Source organism: Falco biarmicus, chromosome 5 (assembly GCF_023638135.1).
Source record: "Falco biarmicus isolate bFalBia1 chromosome 5, bFalBia1.pri, whole genome shotgun sequence".
Lineage (NCBI taxonomy): Eukaryota > Metazoa > Chordata > Aves > Falconiformes > Falconidae > Falco > Falco biarmicus.
The window spans coordinates 67,282,915-67,293,991 of NC_079292.1; the positions used below are offsets into that span (position 1 = coordinate 67,282,915).

The 11,077-nt window shown below is 38.3% G+C and overlaps 1 protein-coding gene across 4 annotated transcripts in view; it reads left to right on the forward strand.

Annotated features, from left to right (window-relative positions):
* IPO8 (importin 8) overlaps window positions 1–11,077 on the forward strand; it is a 50,912-nt gene that overhangs the window by 32,863 nt on the left and 6,972 nt on the right. For all 4 annotated transcript variants that reach the window (XM_056340184.1, XM_056340183.1, XM_056340185.1 and 1 more), the window contains exons 21-24: window positions 1,294–1,514; window positions 8,287–8,492; window positions 9,936–10,175; window positions 10,833–10,949. In XM_056340184.1, coding sequence (XP_056196159.1) covers window positions 1,294–1,514; window positions 8,287–8,492; window positions 9,936–10,175; window positions 10,833–10,949 — 784 coding nt within the window. The remainder of the gene's footprint in view (window positions 1–1,293; window positions 1,515–8,286; window positions 8,493–9,935; window positions 10,176–10,832; window positions 10,950–11,077) is intronic.

Below are 11,077 nucleotides of genomic sequence, written 5' to 3' on the forward strand. Positions count from 1 at the left end.
GGTTTTCTTTTTTTTGGTGATTAGATATTAGTGGGCATGACTGGAAAATGAATATAGATGATAAGTATATAGTATGATGTGCAGGATTGTCTGTTTTTGCCTTCTCCTAATAGGATTTCCCTTTTGATGCAAACCACATTGTTAAAACTATTGTGGCTGAGAGATTAACTATACATACCCAATTATTGAAGCTGTTTCTCCAAGCAATATGGACTAGACTCTTTTTAATATTTTGAGTTACTCAGTGCATTTGGGAATGAAGAATTTTTAGCATGGGTGGATTGTGATTGCTGGGAAAAACATATTCATAATTTTTAAGAGTTTCTTAGAAGACACTTTGAGCTAGTAGTCATTTTCCTATTAAGGGCTAAATTCTGGTCTCATTCTTTACATAATGTTCCAACCTAAATTATTTTAATATGTGTTGCCACAGTGCAATCTGTGGACTTCAGTGATAAGTTTTCAGTTAATTTCACTGAAACCAATATAACTTTACTAATGTAAATCTGAAGTCATTGAAGATAAAAACGTTCCCTGAAAGATTTTATTTTTAAAGGAAACCTGGAAGGGATTACAGTGAATTGTATGCATTTGCATTGAAATAAGTATGTGTTGGAAGGCTTAGCTGAGCTCCACAACTCTGTGAATTGAAATGACTTTTTTATTTTATGCAACTCATAAACTAAAACATTCATAATGCTTCCCAAATTGTTATAAAGAATAAACCTGTACATTGAAATAGATGTAAATGTTTATTTCATTGTGTAGAAATTGTGCATACTTGCTTTTATCTGAATAAACACACCTATTTCAAACTTCTATAAGAAATTTAACACTACTTTATGTTTATTAGGAAAAAACTTCTTTTCATTGTCTTGCTGATTTAGGTAGTTTCATTTTTAATGCCTGTTAGTTTTGAAATTGTTGATTTATTTAAAGATCAGAATATCTTTGACTTCTTTTCTAAACCTTTTATAAGTGCTAGAATGAATTCCACCAAATGGCCCCAAATATTCTCCTCTGTGCTGAGAATAACATTGGCAATTTTTAGCTCAGAAAATAGCTGTTTTGGAGAAGATTTATAATCATGTGATCAGAGGCTTAAAATGCTTTTATACTAGGAAGTTAATAGAATATGTTCCTAGGTTATACCTGGACTTAACTGAAGTTAACTCTGATTAACTCAATTCTGATAAAATTATTGTAAACTTTTGTATAATCTGGCAACATACATAACGCATGTTTGTTGGGGATTTTTTTCTCTTTTCTTCTCCTTTATATTTATATGCTCAGTGTATTCCACTTTTTGTGGAGGCTGTTCTGGAGCGGTTAACTAGAGGAGTTAAAACAAGCGAGCTTCGTACCATGTGTCTTCAGGTTGCCATAGCTGCACTCTACTACAATCCTGACCTACTTCTGCACACCTTAGAGAACATCAGATTTCCACACAATCCGGAGCCTATCACTGCACAGTTCATAAACCAATGGATGAATGACACAGACTGTTTTCTTGGGCAAGTATTGTGGTTTTTCTTTCAGAGGTCTATGGTTTTGATCTTTTTTTGTTCACTTCTGTTTGTGTCCCTAGTCATGTTGGTGGAAGAGTTCTCATTCCTTGATGAGTCTATATAACAGAAATCCACACCAGATCTAATGGCTGTGATGCCAGTAAAGGTGACCGTGTAACTTTTTCAGGTCTGTTCAGCTGTGTGCTGAATTTTCTGTGCTGTGAGGATACAAGGGTACATTACAGGTCATATTTTAGGTTAATTTTAAGTTCCTTAATCACAAACTATCTGCTTCTCCAGCATACGTTGAGGGTAGTATTCAGAGCTGACCAGCAGGATTTCAGCGAGATGTTAACCTTTTTTCTGAAATACCGTATGCATATTTTCTGTTACATATTTTATGAAGTATTTTTAACTGCTCCATTTAAAGTTTTTAAAAAAATTATTCCGTCCAATGAATCCAACATGCTGATTTTAATGCCTGCGAGTTGTTGATGATCAACTTGCATATTTATCATTATGCCACTGATGTACTGACTGTTCAGCATACTCCTGAACTTAAACTTCATTCTGGACCTCCCTTGAACATGTGTACACTCACTAGTGTGCACTTGGGCAGGAGCTGAACATTGGTGAAGTAAATGAAGGTGGACAAAGCCTGTCATCACGTGGCTAAGCATGCACTTGATGCTGGGTGGATGTCAAGTCCAGTGTTTGACAGTTAGTGCTTGCCTCTCAGCTGAGATGTGGTGTCTGACTGTGAGATTCAAATCTACTTAAGGACCAAGCAGACAGTCAGATACAGTAAACAGCTACCTCTTACCTTACTGCTATGAGTTACGTTCTGTCATTGCAGGCTGACATCTGACTGCAGGTGTACGGGCAGGCTTAGAATGTGTCTTTTCTGTGCATAATGTATGCCAGCAGACTAAGTGAAGCATCAGTATGGTCAGAGTCATGCCACGAATGAGCACAGACCAAGACAGGCAGCTCCTGACCCATAGATGCATACCTTATTTTAGGTTGTCGTTCTTTTCCTACCTGTTTTTTATTGGTACAGTCTTGTCTTTCCAATTTCCAACAAGTCTCTAGGGGCCTTCTTACAAGGTGGTTTCTCCATTCCCTGGTCATCCAAGTAGCTTTCCTCCATACCCGCTCTTCAGTTAATCTTCCCTGAACAGAATTGTATGCCATCTTGATATAGCTACATTATTGCCTCAGTGTTTAGAACTGAACTTAGAACGAATTTAGAACTGTGTGGTGCATTATAGCACTGCAGTACCTTTTTCGTAACTGTCATAAAATAGTGACTCCCAGTCAATCAGTGACCAACTGATATACGTGGGTTTTGCTCTCAGCATGTCCTTTGTATTATTTTTAAAGCACATACCAAATGTACACAGTAAAAATTATTTTCCTCCCTCCTGTGTCATAAGTACACATTTTAGTGGGATGAGAATGAAAGTGTAGTAGTTGGTAGAGTTGCAGCATAGACTACCTTATTTTAGGTCTGTGAACAGTTCATATTATCACGAGCATTCTGACCACTTCTACATGATACACATATTAAATGTCTACGTACATCCTGTATCTTAACATAAATACATGTGTTATCAATTAGAGGGGTTACTTGAGTTGATGACAAATAAGGCATAAAGGACCCAATGTACTTCGTTTCTTTGGAGTGCCAGTGGCTGAAAAATGGCACTTTTAAGCCTGCCTCTCCCACACCTTATGGTAATACTATTGTTAATTATTAGATTGTTTTTATATCTACCTAATTTAGAAAAGAGCAAGATTTCCATGTACCATTTTTTTTTGTGACTGAAGCAAAATTCTTGAGATTCAGCTCTTTGTGCTGTCACTTTTTTCTACTGCATATCAAATGCTGAATGCATACAGAGACAGTAGGAAGGAAGATATTCCTCACAGAAGGTAAACTTGTCATTCCTTTTTTAAAAGAAATCAAAAATGAAAGAGATGTATAGCCTTAAACCGTTCATCCCTGGAGCATTCAGAGAGAAACTAGTCGGATACAGATTCAGAGGACTGCAGATCTGACTAGGCTCCAAGCTGAAGTACTCCTGTGAGCTACAGCTTAGCTTTCAGTTCTTTTGTGTTGCTTTTCAAAAAGCATTAACTACTCCAACTACTGTGCAACTAAATTATCTTTCAGAGCTGAAACAAAAGTTGACAACACCTATGAAAATGAAACACTGAGATCATGATGCTAGATTCTGATCAGACTCTGCACTTGAATGGCAGCAGCAGATTAAAATGTATCTCTTTGATCTGCTGCTACCAGCAGTGCAATAAATATCTGTAATATTGCTTAAATCTAAAAGTGACTCTTTCTTCAGTGCTGTCTCCTCAGTACGTGACTTCCAGGTGTAAGGCTTTTGCTATAGTATTGCTTGTTGGGCACTGCGATGCGATGTAAGGAACTTCTTCCTCCCTTTCCCTCAGGACAGCACTGCTTCTGGAAGACCATTTATTTTAGTAAGGGTAGTAAAGGCCATCATCTGAAGAGCAGCCCGATATTCAGAGGCCTAATTGAACAGGGGAAGACAGAAATGCAAACAAATTCTGGCTTGATTGAAACCCTTTCTTGGGTCCACCCCTGCAGACTTCATGTCTTCATCAGTGAAGACAACAGTGGGAAGCCTGATTTGTACAGTCCTTTTTCTCACCAGCCATCATTCACTGCTGCTTTGGTTTACAGTTAGATTGCTTTCCAGCAAGAGGCAGTTCTAGGCTTAAATTCAAATCAGTTGGAAGACTCACAGATCCTAGAGAAACTGGAGATCAAAGTAGATCCACCTCCAGGTGTGAAGGGCCAGGTACTGCCATTTCTTTGTCAGCCCTGCAGGAAACCTGTGACCTACCAGTAACAGTGGCTCTTCAGGATGCTTTGTCCATGTAAATCTCACAAGTCTTAATACCGATAGATCGTGCTCTGCCAGCGGTGGGGATGTGCATGCCTGCATGCGCTCAGGCTGCTGCCAATGGTGTTTGCCAAAAGAATGCAGTATTTCTTGAGCAGCGCTTGTGAACACATGAGGTGGAATCCATGGGAATAAGACATCTTGTAGGGGGAAAAGCAGTTAGGGTAAGATAAGTAACTGTTTTTCCATGTTATTAAAAACATGAAAACTATTTAAAACTAATTAGAAATTTGTAATATTAAAAATGATCCAGGTAAGGAGAGCTCAGAACTCGTCGTAAAAATCCAGTATGTCATTGTGGATGTTACGTATCTGTGGATGTGTGCCCATAATGCCTGTGTACCACAGTATATTGTATTTATTATTTCTAAATGTTCTCTACAATAACTTCAAACTGAAAAGCCATTTGTAGAAACATTTGTTCCTTACTGCTTTCCACCTTTTCCTTGACAGCTGAAATTTGGGTGAGACTTCTGCATGACTTATGCTTACTCTCATACTAAAAAATTATTCTGTGGAAACTAGGCTGAGAGGAAAAACTAACTTGCTTAAACCCCCCCCCAGTAAGTGATTTTATTGTGTTAGAAGCTGCATAGGGGGATTTGCTTAAGAGGAGTTTAAATAGTTAGAAATCCTAGTTTTCTTGGAGTTGTATATAAAATCCCAGTCTTATATAGGAAAACAGGGTTAGTTCCAACTTTGCAACTAGGAGGAGATAGCAAATTATTTGCAATTTGTCCAGGAACTGGATTGAAGAGAAAGCAACTTGATCCTCACATAAAGGAGCATGGTAAACCAGTAAAGGCAAGGCTTAGTGATTTCCCTTTGAAATACTTTCAGCTTTGTTTAAAATACAAAAGATTCTTAGATCTTTTTTTCCTGTATTGGAAGGAAGTGTATTAGCAAGAAAAGGTCCTGTAAATTATGAAGACCACACACAGCTTGTTAAAAATAGGCTTTCCTAGGAGCCATGCATTGCACTGCCATGTGTTGTGTGTTTAGCACTACAGGCTTGATACGCCATTGAGGGAGCAAGCAGAGTCTGTGACTGTTAGGGAGGATTGATGTGTACTGCTAAGCAGACAAGTATGGGTCTGAAAGTATAAAGCACTGAGGAAATTCATATCCAGGGTCCCTCATGCAGACAGAAGGGTGCTGAAGTAATGAACCCTTTGACAGCAAAGGAATGGTCCTGAAAGCATTCTTTGCCATTACAAAAATACATAAATGACATAGAATTCTGTTTGCTTGTTCTGGCCTGTGGGTACTTGATACAGCTGGGGCATAGTAGAATGCTGAACTTTCAGGCAAGGCAGATGCTTATCCTGCTATTTGTCTCTGCTGGCAGGTGGAAGAAACAAGTCTCCTTCTGGCTCAGGTTTACTAAAGATGGCTTGATGCCTGGATTTCTGCTGTCCTGCTGGGGTTTCTAATAACATGCATATTCTGAAGACATGTTCATTCTTATAATTTCTCTGTTTAGAAGCTTGAAAATTGAGCATGACAAATATACTGTGGTTTTTGGCCATTTGCGCTGCATCCTAATGATGACTCCCTTTTAAACAGCAATGCTTGATTCTTGCACTTTTGTTTGCTGTCAAGAAAAGATAATGGAGTATGAAGCTAAGCCACTACTTACTAGAATTTTCTTACATTTTACTGTGTTGCATTTTGCAGTTGACATTGTGTAATGGTAGCTTTTTCAAATGTATTATAAATGCGAATTGTCATTAACTACTCTGGCACATACACTGAAATTGCTTCATTATACATTTGAGGCTTAAAGAAATTTTCATGGCTTTTCAGTGTCAAGATGCAGGATAGAGGTGTTGTGCATAGATTACAGAGCTTTGGTCAAACTTGAATGAAGGTGCTGGCAGAGTGAGGAGGTAGAGAAAGTTCTTTCCTCTTGTACTTGCAGTGAAGACAATTCTCCCAGCAAAGCAATGCTTCATTCGTAGGTAGCATCGTCTGTAACTTGGAGCAAATGGTGATGAGCTTGTTTTCAACACAGAAAAACTGACAAGAGTAAGGAGTTTAGGTCTTTTTTTTTTTTTTTTTTTTTTTTTTCTGTGAAAGCAGACCCTGTTCCCCTGACTTGGTTTCCTTGGTTGATTTGTATGCCCTCTTTTGTGCCCCATTCCTTCTGAAAAGAAGGCATTGCTGTTAGCAGTGATGGAAAGAAACTCTCTGCCTACTTGCATTTTGGTACATTTTTCAACACGTGTAATGGAGCAGCCAAACTCAACATGACAAAACATGTCATTGGATAGGCTAGTTGACTTTGCTTTTCTTGGAAGGTCTTCTGCGATCATCATGTTTCATGTGGTAATATATATTTTATTGTTGTTGTCAACTGCTCTGAGAATGGAATCACTTCACAAAGTTCTAACAGAACTAACAAAATGAGAGGTGTAATAAAATCCCTCCAGGTCCCCAGCCTTGTTTAAGCATATGTAAAGTTCAGAAAGCTGTAATACATGATCACTTATATTACTTAAAGAATATTATAATTCAATAGCATGTTATTTGGGATCTTTGTTAATGAAATTGTAAGCACCTTGGAACTGGATTTCTGTAGCAGTTTTTGAAGTGGTGGATTGAGCTGGCTGTTCCACTGTAAGCTTTATTGTATTCTTTGCTGCACGTCTTACTAGTTTATTCTCTCTCAACTCATATCTTCTTCATTCCAAAATAAAACTGATCCGCTAATGGAAGTGTCTACCAAGAGTCTGGAGGATGGACATTTTCTGGCAGTTCTAGAGGTTTGCTTGGTTTCTGTAGGTCTTGCTGAAACTTCTTGCTGTGACTACTTGTCCTGCAGAAGACTTGCATAGAAGCTGTCAGCATTAAATTGAACAGTTCAAACAAAACAAGCTCCTCTCAAGTGCCCTTAATAGCAAAATAGCATAATGTTAGAGGAGAGTTGAATACTACTGGTGTTTTCAGTAAAGGAGGACCAAAGAGTATCTGCAGAGGCAGTTAGAGAATTCTCCCTGTCTTGTTTGCAAATAGCTTCTGTTTCTGGAGGTGAAAATCAATTCTTATTTTTAAGAGCACAGGCTCTTACCTAGTTTCCTGGTTGTGGTCACATAAAAATCTTTTTGCTACTAGCTTCGTGATTTTTTTCCCCTTCAATTATCTACAGTTTTTGTTTTACTGGAGGTCTGCTCATTTGCAAATTCCCTGTTTGAGAGTACTGCCAGTTATTCTTGATACAGTGGAGTTATTTCCCTGCTTTCACTGGAGTTAGCAATGTGTCTCAAGTTAGTGTTAGCAATTGGATGTGTAATACAGCCATTCTGATGGACTCTTCGTAAACATGTTTAAATGCAGCTAACCCTGTGGCACTCCATAAATACACACTGCAATTCAGTGCATTCCTTCTTATCATTACTCTTCACTAATAGTATTTTGCTAATTTCAGTCCCTGCAACAGTACTGCTATCGAAGCCAAGGCAAATTAATTTTCCATTCTATTTAATGATGATAAGCTGTATCAAATGCTTTATTACAGACAAGATATTCTACATAACTATTAAACAGTATTTATTCAGCATTCCAAACTTTGCATTTGGTAATCAGAAACAGTTGTTCCAGGATTTTGACCAGTTATTGAAAGGTATGTAAATGTTACTGGGCAAGTACTTTTGAGTGGGGAATTTAGATTCAGAACAAATGAAATAATGTGTTTAGGATCATCCAGCGTAGGCTCTGAGCATAGTCTCTGTGACATTGTCTTCTGCCCTGTCAAGCACTAGGACTTTAAAGCTCTCTACATATCCTTGCAGTAAGAATCTGCTTTTTGTCCTAACAAGTGTGTGTTGTTTCAGACTCCATGACAGGAAGATGTGTATAATAGGACTGAGCATCCTAATGGAATTGCAGAACCGACCGCCTGCAGTGGATGCTGTGGCTGCCCAGATTGTCCCTTCAATCCTCCTCCTCTTCTTGGGCTTAAAACAAGTTTGCGCCTCACGGGAACTCACAGAACATGAGGATCATGCTAAAGATGAAAAACACGTTGCAGAAGATAATGGTAAAATCTCCCCTTTTCACATTGTGGATTTTGTCTGGATTTAATTTAAAGGGGGTAAGAAATTGCAGTTCATTTTTAAGACTTATTAGTCTGCTGGAAATAGCTCGTCTTACTGGGTGCTTGAAAGATCATCTTAGGAATTGATTTTTCCTTCCAAAATGTGATCAAAATGTTTCAGTGTATAACAGCTAACACTTTGTGAAAGGGTAGTATTGGTTTAAGAGTAACAATAAAACTTGTAAATCTACTCTTCTGGGTTGTGCATGTGCTCCATCTTCTCACATAACCAGGACTGCACTGGTTATATTCTTGATCCCTGGAAGGAAGCTGTTCCTAGTACCCAACTATTTGAAAGACCTGTTTGGTTGAACTTTGAAGGAAATCCTAGCAAGTCTTTGTCCAAATGGAAAGTGATTTGCTAAGTGGGGTTTGAGACAGCGGAGGTTCCTGGAGTAGACAGACCTCTTACTGCTGTGTCTGCCAGAAGAGAAAAACCACCAAAGAATACCCTGTGGGGGGAATTGTGGGGAGTGAATTTTACACAGCGTTGCAGGGAGATTTATGTGACTGTATTTGACTTGGAACAGGAGATAGATTGTTTGAGGTCTGAAAATTAGATTGGATGTAAGACAATTATGTAATACACTCCCATTCCACACTTGATTGTTCTGTAATGGAATTAAGGATTCTTCTCAATGCATAGGAATACAGTGTGGAAACAGCACAGTAATTTTCAAATCTCTGACCTGTCATTCAGTCCCAGCTTGTGGCAGATATAGTCATCTTCATTCTTTCTAAACTGTTAACACAGGAAGAGCTGAAGGTTTGGAAAGGGTCTTTTTTATCTTGTTTATAAATCAGAAATACTTTTCTGTAACAAACAGCAGTGTTAGAATTGCATATTGGAGTTGCATTTAATTCAGGATATAATAGTTGTTTCATAAGCAGAATGAAAGGTAAAGCTGAGTGAAAGAAGCTATTTTAACTTTATTCAAATAAGGGAGCATTCTGAAGACTACCAGGCAGACTTTTGGCCTACATCTGGTTTTCTCTTTGTTTTGTATCAATTTGTGAAGTCTATGCAAGTCTCTATGTGTTCATAATTTCAAAAGCACAGTGATGGAACACTTTGTCAAAGACACAATTCCTCAAAATTTTTGGATCTTTTAATTGCACGGTGACTGCATAAATGAAGGAAGAAAAAAGATGGCAGTTTCACATTCTCCAGGTGTGTTCAGAAACAAAAGTTTAACTGATCTTGAATGTAGAAAGCATTTTAATGGCTTCATTTTTCCAGTCCTTCTGAGATTTTGAGGGAAGGGTGTTAACAGAGGGTCCCCTTTCCAGCCAAGCCCTAAACTTACTAATTGTTCTTCGTTCGTAAGTCATTGCTTCCTTAAACTTTTTAAACTTTTTAAACAAAATTCATTAATGCCTTTGCAGAAGAGATACCAAGTGATGAGGAGGAGGCAAATGAAGTGAGCCAGGTGATGCAAGACAACCATGGTGGAGGAGGAGGAGGAGGTGATGGTGGAGGTGGAGAGGAAGAGGACGAAGATGATGATGATGATGACGACTGGGATGAAGATGCATTGGAAGAAACTGCTCTTGAAGGGTTCAGCACACCTCTTGACCTTGAAAATGGTGTTGATGAATACCAGTTTTTTACACAAGCACTTTTAAGTATGTGTTTGCTAATTGGCAGAATGATGTGATGAAATAGTCTGGAGATGTTGATGAGCATCAGGAAAAACCCTTTTCTTTGTTACAAGTAATAATTTAGCTTATTGAAACTGGAAAAGGCGATCTTGCTTTCTAATGTTAGTCCTAAGAATTTTTGGCTTACAAGTACTGCAAAAAACAAATGGTAGCAAATACAGCCAGAGATTAATCCTCTTCATGGTCTCTTTCAGAACTTTTCAGTCACAGCCTAAATAAGTGGGACTCGGTCACTAGAGGGACTCCTATATGTAGAAATATTTGTCACTTTCTAGATGTTAAAATCATAATGGAGAAATTATTTTCTCCCTTTCCTGTTTGACTAATCCTGTTGCTTTTAGTTTTGCTATGAGTTTTAAATTAGAAGATCCACCTCATGAATAATGGCCACAAAGTTTCTGTTTCAGAAAGCAGAGGATGTAATTAAGTTCCCCAAACTAGATTGCCTCTATTATAGCTGGGATTCTGTGCTAAGAAAACTGACAGGAATACTGAACCTGTTTTGCAGTGCAAAATCTGTTTTAAAACCAACCAGGGATTCTGTGTGTTTCATTTTGTTCTTCTGAAATTAACTTGCAGTGTAACCTGATAATCGTTTTTCATCCATGCCTGTTCCGACAGCGGTGCAGAGCCGAGACGCAGCCTGGTACCATTCACTGACAGCACCGCTGAGTGAGGATCAGAAGAAACAGCTGCAGGAAATTTATACATTAGCAGAACACCGGCGAAATGCTGCAGGTAAGTCACTTCTCTGGGGCCATTTTATCTGTTTCAGGGATGTTGGAACTGAATCTAATCTGTAACAACAGAAAGTGTAAATCTCTGCGCTAATTAACATTTTCTGAGTAGTGTGAGCAGGATATTAT